Here is a 24316-nt window from a genome sequence, read left to right as displayed (position 1 = left end):
TATGCTAAGGAGAATATTTGGACCAACGCGACAGAAGTAACAGGAGACTTCCAATAAAAATGCATAATAAGGAGCATAACATTTCTAATTCTTAACCAGATATTGATTGCGATGAGGTAATTGGATTTTTCAATTGACATAAACCTTTCAGCAGCACTACCGCCCTGGAGTCGACTCAGCCTCTAACAGAAATGAGGACCAAGAATCTTCCTGGAGGTAAAGGGCGGCCAGCACGTAAGGCTGACAAACTCACCGCCATTTGTAAGCCGACTTTTAGAAAATGTGGGAGCCTCGGCGTCTCACATCCCTTGGGCCTTCACGGCCTGTTACAGAGATAGATTTACCTTCTTTTTTTTTTTACCGTTTACCAGATATTGATTGGGCGTTTAAATAAATTAGAAAGAGATTGACGGAGTATGTAGCAGGCACGGGAGATGCGAAAATGTATACAAAATTTTGGTCTGAAAATCTGAAGGAAGCAGATCACGTGAGAGAATTACAAGTAGATTGAATGATTAAATGTAAACGGATCTTACAAAAGTGTCGTTTGAAGAAGCACAGTGATTTCATTGGTGAATGTGAAAATGGAACTTCCGTTGTCATAAGCGGTGGAAAAGTTGAGTAGAATGATCATCTGTGTCCCAGAGACTCTGATCTGTGGAGTTAGTTTAGTCAATTGTTTTTTTCTCGTTGATGACATATCAACATCATCCAATCACCATGTTTTGTTTTAAAATAGGAGGTGAGGTATTTAAGGACATAAAAGAGTATAAGCAAATACACGTGACTTCACAGACACAAAGCCTTTCCTCCTCCCCCGCCCCTTCTTCGGACACAGGCGTGACTAGGAATGTGTAAATATTACGTAAATAGGTTTCCTACTCTATTGGATTTGAGGTTATCACAGCAGTGATTATGAAGAGTTCGTCATCTTAGTTGTGACGCCGTCTAGACCGGCTAGAGCCCGAAGAGTGCTGAGCTTGTCGCCTGCTTCTGCTGGTTTCTTGATTCGTTCACTCTTCAACCCTGAAATTGGAAGTGATACGATTCTCCGAAACGTATATGCAGTCGACCATAGTCAAGTTTAGAAAACAGTGTTAACTCTGGCTATCGTAATATATTCGCATAAGTTCGCTGTTCAGTCATTTAACCCTGAAGATGGAGACAGAAAAGTTCTCCGAAACACCAATTACCTATTATTCCCAGAATAGGAACAAGGTTTTGTACATACTGCCGCGAAAGCTTGAAGACTTCTATGAAATTGACGATAGTTGACAGTGAATTTTAGATCAGCCTATGTTTTATGTGTAGGACCTCGTCACGTGAGGGAGTGTGTGACTATACACAGGGGTTTGGATTGGTGAATAAATTTAGAGGTCGTAACTACAAATACCAATAACACTATCAGTATTTTCATACTTATATTTTACTAGAGCACACAGTCTAGTATTCTCAGTCTGTTACTAGGCGTTTCCTCATAACGGCTCCAACAATGGCTATTCATATGCCTCCGGCTCAAATCCTCTCTTCACAGAACTAAGTTCTAACCTTGTCCCTTGCGTATAACATCTCGGCACGGACCACATAGAAAGCATAGCTCTTCTATTGTTGTTTTCGTGTCTGTTGCTGCCGGAACTTGTATACCGAGCATTTGTCCAGAAACGGCCCTGGTATATCCGTCCATCTTCCGGTCGTTGCGTAGCAACGGCTCTACACGCTACAATATTATGATTCCATTTGCATTCTCGTATGTAGGGCCTATCAAAACTGCGGATACGTGCTGGTGGAGCTGGTTTATTGCCTAAAAAGAAAAAAAATATATATTGGGAATTGGAAACTACAATAGGAGAGACTCTGAATTTTGTGCGAAATGCAATATGTATGTACTCGTTAATGTTTTGTGTTGAATACATCGCCTTTCTTGTAGGCTGTTTCTTTAACACTTCAAAGCCTGAAACAGAGACAGGAAATCGGGAGACAAATTAAGACAGTTTGGTACATGGAAATTATCCAGGGCTTCAGCTGCTTTCACTAGCCTGCATGTTCACAGACAAATTAACTAAATTAAGATAGTAAGTTTTGTAAGCCACTGTAGCCATGGGCGGCGGAATTTTGATTCTGCTTAATTAAAACCTGCATAATTTGGAAACGAAAATTGGGGACATCTGAAGCAAGGACTTTGATTTTGGTGACTCAGATTCCTACTGGAAGCACGCTATAGCAGCTTGGAGTCTAGGAATGTCCGGATCGCAAGTCGCAGGAATTTCCTGTTACATCCTGACTCCTAGCGGACAGTCCGGAAATTAAAGAGCTCAGCAGTCCACTGAGGTTTCCCTTGCAATTGTGCTATTGCTTTATTGGTATTAGTGATACAGTACTTAGATATTTAACTGTACATTTGTTTACGAAATGTGTGAGACAAGGACAACTTCTGCTGAAGTTTTCAGTAATCAAAACAATTTTTTGAATGTACGGGATACAAAATGGCCTCTCCCTAAGAAAAATGGCAATGTTCGACATAGCATAACTAAGATCTTTTATGGCCGTGTTCAGGCAGTTAGTCGCCGACTTCCCACCTCGGCGGCCGGGGTTCGATCCCAGGCCAGCTTATGTGGGATTTATGGACAACGTGGCACTGGGGCAGGATTTTCTCCGAGTACTTCGGTTTCACCTGCCAGTTCCCATTCTCCCGACAGCTCCAAACTCATTATCATCATCATCATCATCGTTATCCGGGGCTGGTACAATAGTTCAAATAGTGGCCGACGTACCAAGTGGACTCAGTCTCAACCCCCACCCAAAAGAAAAAAAAAGGAAAGGAAAAGACATTTCTTTATAGTTATAAATTATTTCTCAGCCATTAACTTGAATCCAGTCTGTATAGGTTATGTTTCCATACCTTCGCCTGCTCACCATTATTCGATTGACAATGGACGGCGAGACCACTCTGCCTGAACAATTAATGCTGGTGCGACGAAAAGGGAAGTCTCAATTCTGAGACAGTAAAATATGGTCGCGAAAGACTGCGCTGGCAAGGCCAGCAGCAGTCCTCTCCTCAGAGAAGGCGCCCCACAGAAACACGACCGTAACTGTCAAACGGTAATAATTAATATCTGGTCATGAGCCCAAAATGGGGAACGACACCAAGACTTACTGACTGACTGACCGTCAGTCGCAATGTGACTTTGACTCTGACTTTGACAGAGTTAGTTCAGGGGCAGTTACGAGTCAGTTGTAAGCTGGAGGAGTGAGTCCAGAAGAAATTTTAGTTCCGAGGTTCCAGAGTGATTGAAAACGAACTAGTAAGAAGACTTCACAATGATCTGAAGTGATAATTTTTGTGTTGAGATCCATTGCTAGGAGACGACTAGTGGAAACTGAGAATCCTAGTGCGTGTGAAACGGTGGACTGGAAAGTGGGGAAAGAGTGATAGCGCTGTATTGACTGTAATTGCGAGAAATTGTAACCAAGGCGTTAATAAATCCAATTATCTAATAGAGAACCCGTTATTTTCGTCACGCGTACCACCATACACATGACAATATTTTGGGTGCTCTCTGTTTGGTCTGTTGTAGGGTACAGGATAAAACGGAGCAGGAAAGAGAGTTTTATTCTCGGTGTTCCTCAGTTATCATAGATGGCGTTATGCTAAAGTCAGGTCATAGGGCAGTGATTGTTGCAGACAATGAAAAATCAAGTCAGAATAAAATATAAAGCTAAACTTGTATACCTGTTAGATTTAACTTCTTCCTTTATACACTTCTTTATAAGAATTTACTGCTTAAATAAATTCCTTATTTTACAACCTCTGAAGTTAGTTTCTTTCTTATGTATCCCCGTTTTTTGGGTTTCTTTGTTTCTAATTTCTAGGTTTTAATCTCTAGCCGCAGCTGCACACAAATAAACTAAAATTTCATCTATTAGAATTTCTTAATAATTTAAAAGACTATAGTGTATTCTTCAGTCCAAATTTTTTTACATAAGTTCGTTCTGTAGTTATATTTCGTGCCGTAACCGCAAGATGCCTCACAATGCAGAAGACCAGACACCACGAGCTAAGAGTATGTACATATACAACTCACAGCTGTGCGATCCACTACAGAGTCTACAAAATTTCACTTAACACCAATAAATACTGATTACTAGAGAAGATGTCATTGCATTCAGTAGTCGTGAAGGCATCAAAACTTATCTTGAGTATATATCGTTCATAATGCTATGTGCTCAGCATTATTCACAATCATTTCTTCTTCTGGAAATATTTATCAACCAAGAAAAAATTAATGCCATTACAAAGTATCTTAAAACATCGCAGTTTATCATATACGTGTAGATGTGCCAAGATCAAACAACATTCTGATAACTTTAGAGCGCAATTTATTTAAACAGCCATCTATCTGAAATAGTTACAATGTTGAACTGTTTACTTCGATGTTCTGTAAAGTTTAAAAGTTGTATTTGGGTTGTTAATAATATAAACATCTTAATTTGAACAAGATATCCGAAGTTCTCTACAATTTATATTTCTGGCTTAAGTGTTAAACAGTACATCAGTTAACATAACAAATCTGTATCCACTATTAGATTTTTAAACAAATTAAAAGCTCTCCATAACAATAAATAAGCATTGATAGAGTTCATATTCATTCATAACATATCTGAATGACATACAAAAAATACAATTATCATCCTCTTACACAGCAAATAATTCTGAGATGTTTTATTATACTTTCTACTGGTTAAAACAACAAAGGGTAAATAAGCTAACTTACTTACATGGCAGAAATTCAAGGGTGGTCATAACAGTGGGTTTACTGACTGGAAACATGGTGATGAAAACTAAGAAGTGATATTTAAATCCTATCTATTAATCTCTAAATGCTATGATGAGCAACTTCTTAAGCTTATCATTATTAAATAAGAATTTAAAATAAGTTTATGAGACTAGATACATCAACCAGACAACAAACAAAGCAGACACGAGTTCAAGAATGTATGTAGGATAGGAACACAGAACTATGCTACCTGACTGCTTCCTTTCAACATTTCTCACGCATAACGAGCTGTGATGTACACACAGTGCCCACTTATTGCATATTGGTTGTAGTGTTTTGCTGGTGAAAGTCAGACTTGAGTAGTATCAAAGATGACAAAGAATTTTCTGCACAGCTCTTATCGGAAAAACACAGAATTTCTGGGTTATTTTGCTTTTCTGTTATATTTTTCTCTCTAAGTTCACACAACTTTCATATTTCTTTAGATTGTGCTTATGTTTGGAAGTTCGGATTGTCATGGCCTAGTCTGTAGTCCTCCCTGATCCTGACATCAAGAGGATGAGTCTCCTTAGATACTTGAAGGTTTCTTCTGACCTGATGATGTGGAGTTGGCATAGTTGCTGGGATAACAATACTGCTTGGTCTGCAGCTGAACATATGAAGCTTGCTGGGGCTTTGATGTCGCTGAATGCTCAGTGTCTCAGCGTTGTGGCCCATGATGACATTTCTGGATGTGCCACCCATCTCCAAGTTTGTGTACAATGGGTTTCCGGCTGGAAATTTCATTGCTCCAACTCCCAGCATACCTGTGCCACCTGTGTCATCCGCCAGAACAACACTGGACTGAGCCTGGTACTCATCCACCCATGAGTTCGCTGCTCTGGCTGCAAAGGATCCTGAATAAATCACTGTTGGCGGAGCGGCTGTGACTGATGGATATTCATCCATACGTCTGTGCCTAAGGTGGTTTGATGGCAGAGTCCATGAAGAATACAGAGATTCTGGCCTATGCCATGGCCACTGCAGATCGGCTGTCCTCAGGTATCGACCGAAAGTTATGAGAAGTGTTACCAGAAAAACCAGAGCACATGCGCTGCCGATACCAGTGTAGATGACCAATTCAATGTTGCTGTGACGGTCACTGATTATTGTAGATGTAGCAGACAGGCCTTCTTCGTCTTCATGAAGTTTCTTTTCTGATGGATGTGAATGAAGTGACAGCAGCCTTACCACATGGTACTCCTCCCCAGACAACTCCAGTAACGTTGCATTTGTTTCTGCCAGCATGTGTAGGGGTTCCTCTTCCTTAACAAAGTCACTGTCAATGACTGTTTCTTCTCCGACCACTTCTTCAGAGTCAATGACTGCTGCAGCTTCAGATGGTGTTACAACACTGACGTTCACCAAGAGCTGTGGAGGTGCCAGTACCACACGATTAACTCGCACATCATCATACTCAAGAGACAGCCTCGCTGCCAGGTTCAGCTTCAAATATTTTGCGAAGTCTTTCTGGCGGAGTCGAACAATTGTTGAATTTCCGGCGAGAAGAAGTAAGTAACTACGACCAGTTGTCGGCGATGAAGGAGAAGGTGATGATGATGGCAGTGAACTGTCGTCCACGTGTTTTCCTGACGTTCTAATCACAGCATTATACTCTTTGTCGAGTTCTGGTTCTACCTTGGGAAGTCCTTGGAGCCGCTGCAATTCCATTTCGTGTTCCTGCTCCTCACTGTCGCTGTCCCAGTGAGCATAAGGATCACTTGACTCCAAGGGGCCGTGATATACAACATGCTTCTTCTGTTCAGGTGACTCGGAGGAAGAAAGTCTCATCTCTGATTTCTTGGTTAGTGGGACAATCGCTTGTTCTTTGGCTGTATTGACATTAATTATGGAAGTCTGGGAAGCTGATATTTGTTCATCTTGACTGGATAATGAAATAATCCCTTCTATACCAGATCTATTTGTATGCAATACTATGTCACTGTCAGTTTGAAGCACTGAAGTTGATATGATTTCTTGAAGAATGGAAGATATTTCTATGGGGCCAAGGGAAATGGTTTCATCAGTTCTGTTTTTTTGTAGAGAAGAGGATTTAGCGTTTGCCTCGTCTAAGGGTTCTAAGGTGGGAACACCGTCGATACTGATAAGGATTCCGGACACTTCAATGTATGAAGACGAGGAGTGATTGCTGTCAGCAGAGGTGGGAAACACTTCTTGAATGAAAACGTCGTTCTGAACTGGGGAAAGGTTTGATGACATGGTCACAATTTCAGGGGAGTCTGAAGGCGACCGCCCGCTTGGTGAGCCAGTACCATCCCTTAAAACGCCATCGTTGGCTGGACCAGGAGACTGGTCTACGGTCTCCGTCTTATCGATCGTTGGGGAGGCATTGTTTACAGTCGGTGACGGTGTTACGCCGGACCATGTAGGCGGTTCTTCCTCGGACAGCGTGTGTTCAGCACGGACGCCGGCATCCGCACCCGTGGTAGGAACGGCTTCTGAAACAAAATAATTCAACTGAATGAGGCAATGCGTCACAAACACAAAGTTTAATATTTATGAAACTTAAAGTAATTCTGTAAGTTGTCAGTGAGAGGAACGCGGGAAGATAAAGAGCAGCATAAATGTGCTTCACGAGGAGTTGGCGATGGAAGGAACTGCGAGAGAACTGCAGTCTACACAAATAGAGCAGTATAGGGGACCTCATGGCGGCGACTATGAAGAGTACGGTGTTACTGGACTGTAACACCATATAGTTCGGAGTAACTTCGCTGTTTCGGAGGAACATGACTTCCTTCTTCAGGGTGGAAAAGAAAGCCAAGCAAGGTGTCAACAGCAGCAGGCGGCAAGCAGTGCCACCATAGTGCTTGCTTGGTTAACAATGCGACCCTGAAGCTGGAGACGATGTTCCTCCGAAACGTAGGGCTCTCTCCAATACATGGCATTACACTCGAGAACCGTGCGATTACCGAGGGTTTACTCTACGTGTCTCTGTGATCGGAGAGTCTGAGAAATGATATTTGTAATTTTAATTTACTACGTTTTCTATACCTCAAAATATATCACCTTATAAATTGTAAAGGATCTGGAAGAAAGCGATAGTACTAATTTGATACGAAAATCCTCGATAAGAATAGCCGGTGGTCCGGGCGAGATTCGAAACGAGCACTTCCTGAATACAGGTCTGAAGCAGTCGCCCCCGGCAATCAAAATTTGGTATCGATCAATCATTTAATATTCCATTCGTTATTTAAGCAAGTTTCGTGTTTTGAATTACGTCATACGCGAACTGCGTGATGCTACAAGAAGTTCACGGAGCTATCTCGAATTATCTAGCATAAAAAGGAAGTTCGTATTATTTGTCGACCTACTTCCTCCTTCCTCTTCGTCCTCCGTGTGGACTGGCTGAATGATGAGTGTGTTCATTATCTCCGAGTCGCTGTAATTATGTGACAGCTGGATCGCACCCGTGCCCTTCCACCGCAATTCGTTTTGTCGCTCTCATTAGAAACTGGAGGATTAGCCTGGAGTTGAGAAGCGACAGAACAAAGAGGATCACTGATGAAGGCATTTTGGGATGTGACACAGGTATCGCAGTTTCGGAGGATACTGCTGCACCCCTCTACATGTATGCCACAGAAAAGCCTCAAGATCATTTCTAAATTTCGGTACACACGTATATATACCAAACTGCGCGGCATCACATCCCACAACGCCGTAAATCTTCAAGAACGTGGCCACTATATTTATTCGCCAGAATATGAACCTTGAAAATGAGGTAACAAGCACTTCCGAAACGTCGGTATCTTTCTACGAAATTATGCGGCGTCATATTCCAGAAAATAATGTTCAAGAAGTTTACCGATTACGATTATCTTAGATGTGACATCGTTTAGTCTGGTAAAATGGTACCATGGTTGTGTGGAACCATCCTTGGGGTACAAGGTCTTTCGGGATGTCCTACTGTGCGGTTTAAAAGGCGCGTACCAATATTTCAGATGAACCTGCTGCTTCCATCTTCAGGGTAGAAAGTGGAGATGGCAGTACCTCCGAAACACTATCAGGAAGTACAGTGAACCCTCGCTAATCCGGTTACAGTTGATCCGAATGTAGGATAATCCTGATCGAAATACCAAAAATGAAAATGCTGTTCACAGTTGAGAACATGCTTTAAGAGACACATGGCATTTAGAGAGGCAGATGAGTCACTTGTCTGTTCAGACAAAACTCGAGACTCTTTCTTCAATCTGCGCATTACGTTCAAAATCACGTACAGTTTCTGAGTCTTCTATCGATGAATAAACGTACTGCCTGTTTATAGTTTTTAAATAAAGGCTCTACTGTGATATTTCTCCAAATATTTTCATCAGTAGTACTTAAATTTGTGTTATATGTTTCCTTGCCTTTTAGAGCTACGTTTGCTTCACTAATCGGGGTACCCCCCCCCCCCGCGCCCGATCAATGTGGATTAACAAGGGTTTACTGTACATGACCTCATGCCCCAGAAGACACGAATTTTCCAAGAACATTACTGCTATATCCATCTGCTTCAGACTGTAACCTCCAGATAACAAATTCGGCAGAACTACACCTACAGAACCCGCCACTGCATCCAGTCTAACAGTTCAGTACCCTGCATCCTATTACGATATGGGTAAAGACGGTCCCAAATGGGCTCCAGTGCGAAGACGACATGCAAGCTGGAGGTCATGGCTTATCCTGAACGAATCGAAAATTGCAGACAAACGGCCCTGCGGGCAAGGCCCACTTTGTTCTTAGAAAGTTGGACCCTCAAAAGATACAGCAAATACAGGGTGTCCCAGAAGGAAAGGTAAATATTCTGTGAGGTCGTAGTATCGGCCCTCATTCTAAGCAGAAAAGTGTACACGTACACGTGTCCTATTCCGAAGGGTTTCCGAGATGCAGCTACTTCCCTGTACAGTTCAAAACTGTTGATAAGAAAGAGATATTACGTACTGCTTCTAATACCGGTATTTACTGTTCAAGTGACAAAGTTGGTACAGTTTACCTAGTGTAATGCATTTCGGAAAATTCTACCGGTAAAATCAATGCACTTTGCAGTGAAATAGCTCTATCTCGGAAACCGTTCGGAATAGCACATATGTACATATAGGTATACACTTTCTTGCTTAGAATGACCGATATTATGACCTCCTAGAATACTGATTCTTCCTCACGTGACACTCTGCATAACACTGCATTTGATTTTGACGTTTTAGTGAAAAGGAGTACACAGGAGTATCTCAGCGGCGAATACTGAGACTACTGTCTTCTAGAGGATGATGCAATGTAGTCTCATGTACCTAGAGGAAGTTGAAGTAAACAATATTTAAAAATGCATTTTATACCTCACAAACGGGGGCACGCGGTAGGGTAGTTGGTTGAGGTACTATGTTGCTAGCAGGAAGGTCGCGGGCTCGATTCCCTATGGGGTCACTGATTTTTTCAATTGACCTAATCCTTCCAGCCGCACTATGGCCCTGGGATAGACTCAGCCTCTAACAGAAATGAGTACCAGGAATCTTCCTGGGGGTAAAGGGCTGCCGACGCGTAAGGCTGAAAACCTCACGGCCATCTGTGAGCCAACTGTCTAGAAAATGTGGGAGCTTCGACGTCTCTCAACCCTATGGGCCTCCACGGTCTGTTACTGCTCCGTTTGTAGTGGAACTTGTTGGCAGTTAGATGTACACTTTCACACTTCACGTTGCTTGAACAGCAGCACTGCGGAAAGGAGGGGAGGGGGGTTGAAAATTCTCCAATCGGAATCAGCAAGATGCTTTCAGAAGCTTCGTGTGAGAGTCCCTACCATGACCGCGTAACAAAGGCCACTCTGAGGCGCACTGACACAAAGGTCCAGCGGTGATAATTACATTCAAGCTTTCCGAAGGCTGCATATGCACTGTGGGCACTCAGAGCGCTTCACTGGCCTGGGGTGGCAGCGACAGCAGCGACTCAAGTGAGCCTGAAGCACATTATAATAGTTGCTGATAAGTTATATCTGAGGTCCTCACAGTAATGGCTATGCAGAGTGCTAATTTTTGGGACGTGTAGTTCGGTGGAATTTTATCGACGTTTCGGAGGAACGTACCGCCTTCATATTCCGAATCGAACTGAAAGACAAAGCAGCAAGAAACAAGAGTAAAGCAGATTGCTTCACGTATTGCTGCCTTCTTGATTTAACTTGCTTGGCTTGGATTGTCAAATAAAAGCAGTACGCTCCTCCGAAACGTCGGTGAATTTCTATCGGTTGATTGAAAACGTCTTTGTTATTACGGTTTCTTACACAACAAAATTACACTTAAGATCTGACGTAATATCTTAGTGCAATGGGCGGAGTGCTGCTGAGAAGAGGCACGTGGGCCCATGGGCACATCCTTACATCCCAGAATCTTCGTAGTAACTGATATTACCTTCAGTATAATAATGTGACGTATATACCCGTTGATAGGCAACGACTCGCTAAACACATTGACGCGCGACCCAACTAGCGCAAGAATAGATCGTCCATTGCTAGGCAAGGAATCAGTAAACACGCCTCCTTAACGAAATAGGCTGTGTTTTCTGTGGGGTCCGTGCGAAGTGATCATAAGGAAGTCTTCAGCAGGACAGAACAGTTGGCTCGACACCAAGAATTACTGACTGACCGTCAGTCGCAATGTGACTTTGACTTAACAGAACAGTAGTCAGCAGTACAGTGAAGTGAAGAGTCGAGTTCCGAGACGCCAACCTGCCGGTATATGAGCTTAGAACTTAATGCAGTAGTCTTCGGATTTGACAGTTGCAGAACAATGGAAAGAAGGGAATTATACTGCGAAAAGAAGATTTCATGCGTGATTTGAAGTTACTAATAAGATTATTATAAATCCGTTGCCAGGCTACGGCTAGTAAAAACTGAGAACCTCAGTGTGTGCGTGTAACAGCGTACTGTAGATAATGGAGACCAGCGATAGCGCTGTATTGCCTGCAGTGCCGAGTGGGGTGTATAAGGTTCAATAAATCCAATAATTCAATCCAGAACCATTCTTACAAGTTACGTAACAACCCCTACGCGTGACAATAACTGGGTCACGAACGGGAGACCGAGGTTCGAGTACCGACAGGGGAAGAAAGCGCTATTCCAACGTTTTCGGCTCAGATTTGATATGCATCTAGTTTCCGATCAAATGGATACAAGGCGCTCTCTCCCCAGAAGTAAAAAGGCCGGGGCGTGAAGCTGACTACTCGCCTTCATCTAGTGCCAAGTTCAAGGCTGTGTGGTACATGCACCCCGTGCGTCTGCATGACTCAAATCTGTTTCGTTGCTGTAGGCCTATATTCGGGGTGCAGTTGGTTAAGATCTGGTCAGATTCACCGTTCACCCTTATCAGGGACCCTCGTGGTTTCTGAAGCCTCCCCAAATCAATGCTGCACCAGGATCTTGAATGACGTCACGACAACTCCCCTTATAATCACGACCGTTATATAAATGTCCAGAGCTGAGTGCTTCTTGAGAAACCAACAGTGCCTCGGATACTCGAGAATACACCAGTATACAAGCGAGGATGCATTACAGTTCTCACAAGAGCCCACAAGTGAGTCAGATTAATCCAGTCCATACCATCCCACGTTATTTCTCTATGATCTATTTGATATTGTGACCTGTAGGTCCGTCGCTAAGCAAACACTGCGAAACAAATAACAGCAACACAGGAAGAGTGTTTTCTGTGAGGTTCTTGCCGAGATGTTATAAGCAGGACTAGTGAGGAGCTGGAGTATTGAAATCGGTTGGTGATTTGGTTGGTTAGTCGAGAGTTGCTGCAGCTTGGGCACGGGGGCAGTTCGGGAACCCAGAGGAAGAGGAACGTCCGCCGTTGAAAGCCGTTACTGAGCAACGGCTAGTGAAGACTGTAACAGACTGAGAAGAACTAGTGTGTTCTATAGCGATTTGTGAAGTGTGTAGAACAGCGAGAGCATAATCCTCACTTGTAGTTACGATCAGCAAGATTTCAATAAATCTAATTCCCAATCCAAACCCCGTCTACAGTCACTAAATCATGTGATATTATACTCCCATCGACGTTTCGGTGCTCCTAGTGACTTATTTCCTTCTGGCTCTCCCATTAAGACCCTGTATGAAATCATCTTCTCCATATGCATGCTACATGCCCCGTCGATCTCATTCTCTTTGATTTGTGTATAATCGACAAAGAAGAAGGTCGGTGCACGGACTTCGTAATTTTGGTATCACTTCAGCTTGAAGCTGGCTTCTTCTTAGGATTATACTTCGACCCTGAAGATGGAGACAGCACTTTGCTCCAAAACGTCAGTAAACTTCTATGAGACTACACGGCATCATAATCCAGAAGGCTGTGGTCACCAACGCCCGAAGCTCAAATAAAACATAAGGGCGTGCTTTGTTTTGTCCGCTACTATGATATTCGAAGTCCAGGAACACAGATTCTCAACAGAAACCCCTGAGGTAGCAATTGCAACTAATATACTTTGCTACATGGTCCCAGGATTTCCACTCCATTATGTGTTATTTCTACCGGCACTAATGCGTTAGTAACGCGAAACACAAAGGGCCCTCTCCTCCTGGAGGCCTACCAGGGCTTAAATTCTCGTATTTCACGTCTCGAGCCAGGGGGAAACCCGCTGGCTTTTGTCACGTGTGCCTGCTTTCTCCTCAAGCAACTATAATTAGCAAGACACTGTGCAATGCGTCAACTGTCATCATTACGAACATCTACTTTCGTTTCCTAGGATCCAGAAGTTTGCTTTTCACCACCTAAGTCTTCCACTCTTCCCTGCATTAGAAAGAGGATTTTCCCTGGGGAATTGTAGCGCTTAATGCATGTCTAAAATGGCTTTTAAGCTGCCTCATCATATCAAGTCAAATCTTAGTCACATCACTGTGATCCACTCTTATATGATAGCGTAGATGGTTCAGGCACTACGCTACAAACCGGAAGGTTGCCGGTTCGATTCGCGATGAGATAATTGGATTTTTCAATTGACCTAATCTTTCCAGCAGCACTATGGCCCTGAGGTTGAATCAGCCTCTAATAGAAATGAGTACTAGGAATCTTCCTGGGGAGTAAAGGGTGGCCGGTGCGTAAGGCTGACATTCTTACCTCCATCTGTGAGCCGACTGTCTAGAGAAAATGTTGGAGCCTCGATGTCTCACAACCCTATGGGCCTCCACGGCCTGTTACAGGGATAGCTCGACGTCTTTACCGTTAGACTCATGCATCACAGCATGACGGGCCGGAATGAATCAACTGTTTCGGAATGGGGTCCGTTAGCGGAGAGTTCTGAACAGGAAGTGCCTTCTTGACTTACTGAGTGACCATAGGTGGCCTTCTAAACTCAACTGAACTTACAGCATCCACATTAAAACTTACCCTAAACACTAAGACTTCTAAGTATACAAGTAAACCGGAGGAGCACGAGGCACACAATTCTTCGTGAGCATGGTGCCGACGATGGGTAGCCTGGCTCACACTTCGACCATAAAAACGGAAGCAACTGGAACCTCTACAAGATCACACAGAAGACAGTATACACTAACTCCAATAGAAGCCGATAGCACGATGCAATTGTGGAACTAATGAGCACTGCTCGACTAATTAGGGAAATGTCGAGACAGTCTGTAATTGATCTGCGGGCTGCGTTTATAAGGAGTAACGAAGCCGACCACCTTGTGACATGATGCCTGAAAGCCTGAGTAGACGTTTATTGCTAGGCAACCACTCAGTAAACAGGTTCCAGCGGCAACGAATACAAAAGCAAATATCGAAGAAGTTTTGGGCTATAAAGACAGAAATTGTGTTTTCTGTTGGGTCCGCCCCGAGGGTATATAACGAGGATCCCAGGCCAGCTGAGTGGGTAACTGAGGGAGTCTCTTCAGACGGAAGTCGAAGATGTTTGAGAAGAGATAGAAACGAGTTAGTTGAGTTGCAAGAATGCAGCTGAGAAAAGAAGACTTCATGTATGCTGCAGTTACAGTAGACAGGTATAATTAATGTGTTGAAATCCGTTGCCAGGATACGACTACTGACGACTGAGAACCTTAGTGTGTGTAGCGGTGAACTGTCAACGATAGCGCTGTATTACTCGTAGATACAACTTGAGTGTACAAGTGCAATAAATCCAAACCCCGTCAATAGTCACTAATACACGTGACAATATCAATGAATATAACTACTGTGTTTCTGGACATTATCCATTGTCCTGTTTTTATTTAAAACACTACACGAAGAAGACCACAACATATGTTGGCATGACGCGAAGGTCATGCAGACTGAACCAAAGAGCATATACAGCAAACACATGCCTCTGGGAAACCATCCGATTAGTCAACCCAGCTTGGATCTCTCCCATCTGGACCCCCGCTATCGGAGCAGAAGTCAGGAAACTGCAGCTCCGTGGGTGTAAGCTGTCTTGGTCTAATCGGGGTGCCACTCCGGCATTTGCCTGGAGTGGTCGAGATTCGAACCAAACACCTTAACAATAGCTGTCAAGGATATTACCACTCTGTCAACCCATTCGGTTTACTACTACTACCGGAAGTACTACACAGGATCCTGCACGTTCACAAACTTGTGCGCCTCGTTATGACACTGAACTCTCGGGCTGTGTGTATGTGCGAGTAGCGTCGCTGCTAATATCGGCCTTGGACCGAGGCTCAGTCTACAATGAATTACGCAACGCTCCGTGCCACAAGGTGCCGCTCTCCTTTCATCCGAGTTCTGAGTTTCACGTCTACACTGAGAAGCAGCCACACGCTCCAATATATGGAGCGCGCTGTACACGAAGGGTAAATGCATATATTTTCGCAATCTCCAGCTCAGGGTGGTTCAATGTTCTTTGTTTCATGAGAGATGGGGGGAAGGGGTTGTGTTCTTAATTAGTTTCACTGAGATGGGATCGAAAGGGGAGGTTAGAGCAGAATGATGGTGGGGGTGAGAGACCTTCCCTTATATCTGCTCCAACAGTTTTCCTTTCAGAGCTGAAAAACTTCCATAATGAAATGAAAAGACTTTGCCACTAAGCTGCATTTTTCTCTCAGGCATTTCTCTTAAAGCACTCCCATTCAGCTTGTGTCTCTCTCTCTGTGGTGTGGGGGGGTGGGCAGTCGGTTTCTCGTTACACTAAATTACGTTTTTTAATATACGCACAAAGGCACCAGGTTTGAAGTGACTGATGTTCAAGTAGAAATCGTGCAATATAAATATTAATATAACGAAATGTATAGAAGAAATCTTTACTCTCAGTAATGAAGATGTTATTTGCCTTGATGTACATATTTACGTGTAGTTGCGGCTAGGAAACATAAAAGCGATGACGCGACTAGAGGAACCCGACTGTACGATGGTAAAAAAAACTCAAGCTCAAAAGAAACGAACTGCTAAAATAAAAAGATGCGAAGTCGATTCTCAGCTTAATTAGTTAAGTACTGGTAGCGAGCGTAGTTGGTTCAAGTACTATGATACAAGCCGGAAGGTCACGGGTTCGGCTCCCGATGAGGCTATTTTTTTTAATTGACCTAATCCTCCCAGCAGCACATGGCCCTGCGGTCGACTCAGCCTCTAACATAAATGAGTACCAGGAATATTCTTGGGGGTAAAGGCGGCCGGCGCGTAGGGCTGACAACCTTGCTGCCATCTGTGAGCCGATTGTCTAGAGAAAATGTGGGAACCTCGACGTATCACAACCCTATGGGCCTCCACGGCCTGTTACAGGGATAGCTTTACTTTTTTTTTCATAACGATGCTGTCAGCAGCTCAGAGTTATCAGTGAAAAGCGAACTGAAATGGACGCGGAAGAAAACGGTTGCCCCTAATTCTAGGTACAATCCCAGAATTCGCTTGGAGGGACTGAGGACATCCACCAAAATTCTCAATCAGGGCTTCCGGTCTACGGGTCGAGATTTGATTCCAGAATACTGAGCACCCGACTGGGGACGATCCACGATCTTGAGTTCATTTTATGGGCCACCGAAAACGTAGGAACTCCTTGCAATGGGAACGCAATCTCAACACTGAGCCCATGAGGAACACGCCTTCGCATTACGAAGCTTCACTGCAGGAACTCTCTCCAGGAGCGGGACTGCCTGTATTCACAAGACTAACTTGCACCGATTCTTCGTCTACACAGTTGCTCAGACTTCTGAAGAAAACAGCCTTCTCCGGTCTGGTATTGTATTGTATTCACAAACCGTTGTTCTGTAGCGGCTTCCAACAGCTGGCAGTCCCCTTCTTCTGGGTTTCCAAACTGTCCCCGTGCCTCAGCTATCAGCTTCTAACAGCAAAAGGTCACAACGACTGAACCACAGTGGTTCTCTGACACACTGACTAACCAACTCACTTCTCCTGCTTTGACATTTCGCCACGGACCGTGTAGAAAACACCGTTCCTTTATTGCAATGCAATTGTTGTCGTAGGAACATGCTTGTTTGCTGAGTCGTTAATTATCAACGGCTGTTGTGTGGTTGCTTACTCCGCGGTAGTTGCCTAGTAACACGTCTACATGTCGCAGTATTCCATTGCAATTCTTACGCAGTCTTTTAAGCCCTTCTTACGTTCTGACTGTATAATGACGCTGTGTTGGTACGTGCACACCACAGCAGCGCGTACAGAACTCGCAAGAAGAAGTGAAGTACCCTGCAAACCTACAGCACAAATTTATATTCTTTTTCTGCAGTTTCCACGTATACATTAGGAACAGACGAAATTCGCGGAATGCTTGATACCGCTGGGCTCGGACCACGGGCGTCGGGAGAAGAGGTAAGCGAAGCAATTAACTTCTCCCCCCCCGCATGGAGTTAGTAAAAAATTGCTAAATTAGAAATAGGAAAGGAAACATAGTAGCTGCTAAGTAATGACTGTGCAAACAAGGGCCGTTTCTAGGTAATGGCCGCTACAGAGTCCTAACATGCACCAATGGACAAATGAGAAGCGGTGTTCTCTGCACGGTCCGTGCGACAGCTACGTGACGCAACAGTGGAAGAGGTGTTTTATGCGATGTGTTCCAAGGTGTTATAAGCAGGAAAATTTATATAGTTGTGAGACAGTCACCTGCCAGTAAGGACGTGAACACGGAAGTTGAGAGCGTGTTGCTCGTCTGTACAGTGGACAGTGTACTGTGGAGTGAAATAGCTCCATCTCGGTGCAACTCGTGTGAGGGCATGGCGTGTTGCCCGTCTGTACAGTGTATAGTGTACTGCATAGTGAAATATCTGTATCTCGGTGCAACTCGTGTGAGGACATGGCGTGTTGCTCGTCTGTACAGTGTACAGTGTACTGTGCAGTGAAATAGCAGTATCTCGGTGCAACTCGTGTGAGGACATGGCGTGTTGCTCGTCTNAAGCAGCATGTCCGCTGAAAGCCGAAATAGTTTAATCAGAAGAGACGTCCTTTACTAGGTTATGACAACATAAACGGCGACGCAACAATGGAATACGTCATGCCGAGTCATGGGAGCACCGCTGGTAACGGTGTTTCTATGCGGTACGCGCCGATAACTGCGTCATGCGACAATAGAGGAAACGTGGGAAACCGTATTTTCTGTCGAGTCTTTCTCGAGGCTCTACCACGAGAACCAACGGACAAGCTAGAGATTTCTTGAAGCCGTGGTTAGGAAGTGAAATCTTTGAGCCGTAAAGGCTTGAGAAATAACCCTTATTAGAGGATTGTAACCAGGCGACGGTTAGAGGAGACTGTAACAAACTGAGAAGACTAGTTTGGTTTATGGTGACTTGCGCTACGTTAAAGTTACTTGTAATTCGAGCTTTAAATACTCAATAAATACATTTACAAACCTACACTCCGTCTATAGTCGTTTATCACGTGACAACGTGTATATACAGATAACGGAAAGCGCGGTTTTCGTGATTCATGTGCCGCATAATTTCTCTGCAAATAGTAATGACAAACGCAAACAATCTGGTGGCTTAACGTAATAGACACGACAAAAAATCGCTTCCCTTAACACCGTTTCTAAAGCATTATTCATTATCATTCAGCCACTGTAAGCTACACTCTCTTACATACAGCGTCGTTAAATAAGCTAAAGGACAAAGGGAAAAGCAGAAACGCCTTGTGATTGACATTCGATACTGAACCAAGGCAGTGACTCTTCTGAAGTGAAATAACTCTCCGCTGTTAATTTCTTCGGCAATACGATTTTGCTTTTTTACTGTCGTTGCCAAACATTTTAACTTTGCCACATTACTCAAGGGACTTTCGGCTATATCTCTGTTCTATATTCTGGTAAAATGTTACTGCAGTAACAGAGGTATTTATTCTGAACAAACATATCCATAAACTGTTGGATTCTAACCTCTAAATTACACGAGGCTGATTCAATGCTCTTTGTTATCTCGGTTAAACTCACTGACAATTTCATTTGTTCGCAGTATGATGAATAATTCGAAAATACTGTGTAATCCGTGACGTTACACAAATAAATGTCATTTATGGTCGAAATATTCTAACAATAAACATGCGCCTTATAACATCATTATGACACACGGCTTTATACAAACATAGATGCATTGAATGTGAAACAAAACGTTGAAATACGATCACGTTTATTGTTAAGCTAAACAAAGCACAAAGCTTCGGAAACAGAATTACAGCGTAAGAAATATAAGGCAGCAGTTTCTGTTGCACAAATGTCAGAATTATGATATGCCGGTCACCCACAGAGCCACAACTCTGACTCTCCACTCGCTTCACTGAAAAAGATCACTCAGACCCAAGAGAATTACGACAGAAAGTGCAATGCCCATAAAATTTATTTTATTTTTCTCTCAATCGCTGTTCCGAACACACTTTGTGACATGCCTGCTGGAAGCAGAGAATACACCCATTGCTAAGCAACGGTTTTTAAATACGTTCCAGCTGCAACAAATAAGCATGCCAAAATGTAGGAATTGTTGGAGAAGAGACTCAGCATTGGAGAAACGACGGAGACAGCGCTTCCTTGCGGTCGAGGCAAGCTGGACAAGACGGGGCTATTCTAGTGGTTAGCGCTGAGGCTATATAGGAGGGCTACCTAAACAAAAGCCCGTAAGGCCAAAAACGTAACAAACTGGAAAATGCTCTACATAACCAACAGCAGAAAACTAGCGCCGTTTCCCGCCACAATTTTCTTAGCCTCCGCTTATGTCTTAACAGACGATCTAGACCAGGATGACTGATGTTTATGTCCAAAAGAGTAATTTCACAGCAATAGAGGCTCTAAAGTTGCGCGTCGCTTTATAGGCTTCTAACCCCGAGTTGATTTCAATTCTGGGGAGAGGCTTTGAAACCTATCCTAATCTGTGAACTTTTCAATAGGTTCCGAAATATTCATAATTTTAACATGATCCAGTACGTGGAATATTACTGGTAGGTGACCTGAGTCCAAAATATCGGACACAATAACATCTGACACTCCTGATATTTTTGTGGACCACAATATCCAGCACGTCACCATTTCCTGCAGGAGAACTGTGGTGCTGAAATTTCGAATTCGCTTAGGTCGAATAGGAACAATAGTTCCTCTCCTGAAGGGTTTCAAACTGCACTATTCTAAAATGGGTGCTTAGCATTCAGATCACCTGCTACAATAGATTTTCGTCTAAAGCTTAAGAGCTCAATGATGTCAGCAGCATTCTAGGCCCGGCTCGGAGATTTATAAACAGCTGCAAGCAGTCTTGAAAGGATTCTGACGATGGTGTATACTGTACTTCTTTTGGCTTATTTTGGACTTCACCCATCGTCTGGTATGTAAAAGACAAAAGACCACGACGTTTCGGAGACAGATCCAGATCCCTGAAAACAGGACCACATCTACATGCAGACCTTGCAGCTGTTTACTGAGCTCATAGCGCTGCCTCGCAATGCCATTCGCATTAAATGCTACGGCCTTGAGGGGCCTATGAATTCTAGTGGCCATTTTGCTCTACGAGATTTAAGACAATTTCTGTAACGACCCCTGTTTTAGCATCCTCTAACAGAGCACTATTAGACTGGCACAATCTGCTGTACTACCGTTACTGCTACTTTCAACATTTTGTTCAGAGTTAAGTTCTTTACATATGAGGCGTGAACTGCTGTTCGTGTTGGGGTGAAGCCCCAGGGACCCTGGGTTCCATTGTGATGAGACCTGCCACTGCTACCTGACGTGTCTGAGACTGCTGCTGTTTCTCTGTCCTGCTCGGAGCGCCGCCGCGAAGGTCACGCCTGGAGTGGTGAGGTTGAGAGACAACGTCCTTCCGGGTGTAGTTCTGGGTGTCCTCTGCGGCTTCTACTCATTCAGCCGGGTTAGGATCCTCGCCATATAGCCACGGGGCGGATCCAACAGGAAGCACCGTCTCCAACAGTTCATCTATTGTTGTTATGGGCGGCTGCCTAGCGATAGCCCGGATATCGGTTCCGCGGAAACGTTTTTACCCGGCCGTTGCTCAGAAACGGATGTTTGTTTATTTGCCTATTGCATAGAAACAGCTGTACTCGCTGTTTGCTTCGAGGTCTTCGCCCAGCAACATGTCTATACGCCACAATACTATATTTACACAATAAAAAGTCTCTAGATAACTTTTACTTTTGATACACATTCCAAATTTCATAAAAATATCCGCAGTTTCACAGATGATAAACATGAACAAACTAATCGTGCGTTCATTCTGCACACTGGGTACGTATTGGGACGCTGAAGCAAATTAAGTGCACACAGAACAGTTTCAGACCCTGTGGTAAGGACTACCCCACTTCACAGGAGTGGCAGAGAAGTTGCCGAACTAACAGGCGTTCTGTTCCTAGCGCGACGGAGAATGAGCGCGCGACTGCAAACTGAAGTGTGCGTCACCACGTTCATAGCATAAGTAACTTTAAAGCTTGATCGCCATGTTGTCCTCCACGACAGTGCTTAGGTTGGGCTCTGGGTTTTGTTTCTACAAATAAACAAGAAGCAGTTGCGCTTCTTGTTTATTTGTAGAAACAAAACCCAGAGCCTAACCTAAGCAAGTTTAAAAACAGAACTGAAAGTCTAAACATTCTCAAAACGGAACTAAATGCTTAGCGTTAGATAAAAACCAAAAGCTAAACTTTGTGGACTTTTCGTTGGAGGTATATGTAAACTTATAGGCTTGGACCTTATTTTTACAAATTCAATTCTAATGTTGGCAGTGCTAATGTGGCGGAAAACGTAGAGGTAAATTTTGAAGTTACTTGTGTCTTCTGTTAGTGCGCAAGGGCCTATGAAGATTCGGTACTCTGTAAAGCGCCGCCAACTGAATCGACGGCAACAAATGACTGCAATACGCGCAAAATGCTGCAGAGCAACGCGTAGCCTCGCAAGGGCATCTCTACGTGCTTCTGCAGACAATGAAGCTCGCCCGGTGCAGTGACAGGGCAACCGCAGTATCGGGAGCTGATCCCGGCGAGGGTACAAATCATCAACCAAGTGACAAGGAGTAAAGTGGCCGGGGCAGGAAGCTGGCCACTCCCATCTGGCTCCAAAGTTAAGACTGGAGGTATACCTCCACTCCCTCATACATCTTCATGGAACTGTACTTAAGTAATAAAGTTCAGGGATAAGTTAGCTAATTGCTGAACAAAGTAGCTCATACATTAACTATATTTGTATGTATGTAGTGTCACGTGATAGAGTGACTATAGATGGGTTCTGATAACCGGGTTTATTTCGCTCTTTGACACAGCGTGTGACTACACTTTAAGTACATTGTTACGCACACACAATAGTGTCTTGAATAGCCGTTGCTTGGTAGCGTCTTACAACAGTGGACGTTCCCCTTCCTCTGGGTTCGCGAACTGTTCCCGGCCTCAGCTACCAGACTGTAACAGCAACAGCTCACAACAACTGAACCCTAGCAGACCTGTTAACTCACTCACTCACTAACTTCACTCCACTGACTCCTAACTAACTTCACCTGTTTATAACATCTTGGTAAGGATCGCGCAGAAAACATCATTCCTATGTTGCTGTGCTTTGTTGCGCCCGTCTTTGTTGGGGTTCCCACGTGATCGCTACTCAGTCATTGCTTTGCAAAGGCCGTTGTTTGCAGTCATTAATTAGCAACGTTTGCTGTATAGTTACTTACTTGCCGTCGTTTCCCAGCAACGGAGCTACATGCCACAGTATGTACGAGTATGTATGACATAAGGTAAGATGGCGAGTGAATCCAACATGTCATTTCGCTGTCGACGTTGGACTGAAAAAGGGTTCACTTTTGAAGCAGAACTGTTACAGTGTACCCCTGCCTGAATACTCAAGAGCTCCGTAGTCTGCCCACGCAATGCATTTATACGCGTTTTGTGTGGTTCTCAGAAGAAACGTAGATTATTTTCTGGTCTTCGTAATAAAAAATGCAGTGTTTTCTGTGAGGTAGGAAACGATTTGTTAGATGCGTGCACATTCTTCCGCATATTGAAATCCTTTTGTGCATCTGTACGTCAGAACCGGTGAGGAGACTCGTTCAATTCGATATTGCAGTTTTAAGCAAACTTTGTCAAGACATTCCAGTATTTGTAGAAATCTGACAAAATCATGAAGCCTTTGCATGGAAACATACAACCCTACACATCTCTGCATGCACTTCTAGGGTAACTCGTGCGCAATTCGCGAAATATTTACCAGAACGAAAATCATTTGAGATAAAATTTGTGGAGAAAACTAAGACATATTTTACATCCAATGCTTTTTCTGTCCACAAAATTTCAGAATCTGGAGATAATATTTAATCCAAAGGGCAGAACTCGCCAGAACTGTTACGTCACGCGTCCATTTCTCAACTTGTAGAGGGAACCGGCAGCTCAGTTTGCTTCAGGCTTCTGCTGTTTTCTTCTTGGTTTCGACACTGAAGATAGAAACCATATGTTACTCCGAAACATAGGGCTCCTTCAGATGTACACGGAGTTACAACCCAGTCACTGTTATGAGAGCCTCAAGTTCACCATACTTCCTAATTTGTTCAGATACTGTGCCAAGTGTTTGACCACATACGGGGTTTGGATTGGCAATTGGATTTATTGAACTCTTATAGATCAGTGACTACAACCTCACCGCCATCTGTGAGCCGGATGTGTACAAAAGTGGGAACCTCGACGTCTCACAACTCTATAAACCTTCACGGCCTGTTACAGGGATAGCTTTACTTTACTTTTGCCTTATGCTGTGGCCTGGAGGCAGCCTCTGTGGTCAACAGCCCCGCTCTGACATTCCAAACATTCCTTTTTGTGCTCCTGCAGTAACACCCCAAGGCGAATTCCTTGCAGCACCCTGTCTGCTGTCACACACACGCCACTCGCGAACCGCACACAGCCCCACAAGGAGAGGGGGTGAGATTGTTCTGGTGACGCTAGACTCGAGGGAGGAACACGGATCTCGACACAAATGCGTTATACGTGCGTACATCTCTGTCTGCATTTGATAGCAGACTTCGAGCTTGAGCCACTGATTAATGTGGCGGATTTCGTTTTCGACCGCCGCACAGTTTGGTATTGAATGGGTTCTCATTTCGAATCTCGGCC

At 43.9% G+C, this 24316-nt stretch overlaps 1 protein-coding gene across 4 annotated transcripts in view; it reads right to left on the bottom strand.

The window, feature by feature from the left end:
* Positions 1-3717: 3717 nt before the first annotated feature.
* Positions 3718-24316, bottom strand: part of LOC111862707 — a 268559-nt gene continuing 247960 nt past the window's right edge. For all 4 annotated transcript variants that reach the window (XM_033750765.1, XM_023848323.2, XM_023848326.2 and 1 more), the window contains one exon: positions 3718-7273. In XM_033750765.1, the coding sequence (XP_033606656.1) occupies positions 5268-7273 (2006 nt within the window). In that variant the 3' untranslated portion in view covers positions 3718-5267. The remainder of the gene's footprint in view (positions 7274-24316) is intronic.

The sequence above is a fragment of the Cryptotermes secundus genome, unplaced genomic scaffold (genome assembly GCF_002891405.2).
Source record: "Cryptotermes secundus unplaced genomic scaffold, Csec_1.0 scaffold5, whole genome shotgun sequence".
NCBI classification, from domain to species: domain Eukaryota; kingdom Metazoa; phylum Arthropoda; class Insecta; order Blattodea; family Kalotermitidae; genus Cryptotermes; species Cryptotermes secundus.
The sequence above is the reverse complement of the archived record's forward strand: the minus strand, read 5'-3'. Positions and strand labels throughout refer to the sequence as shown.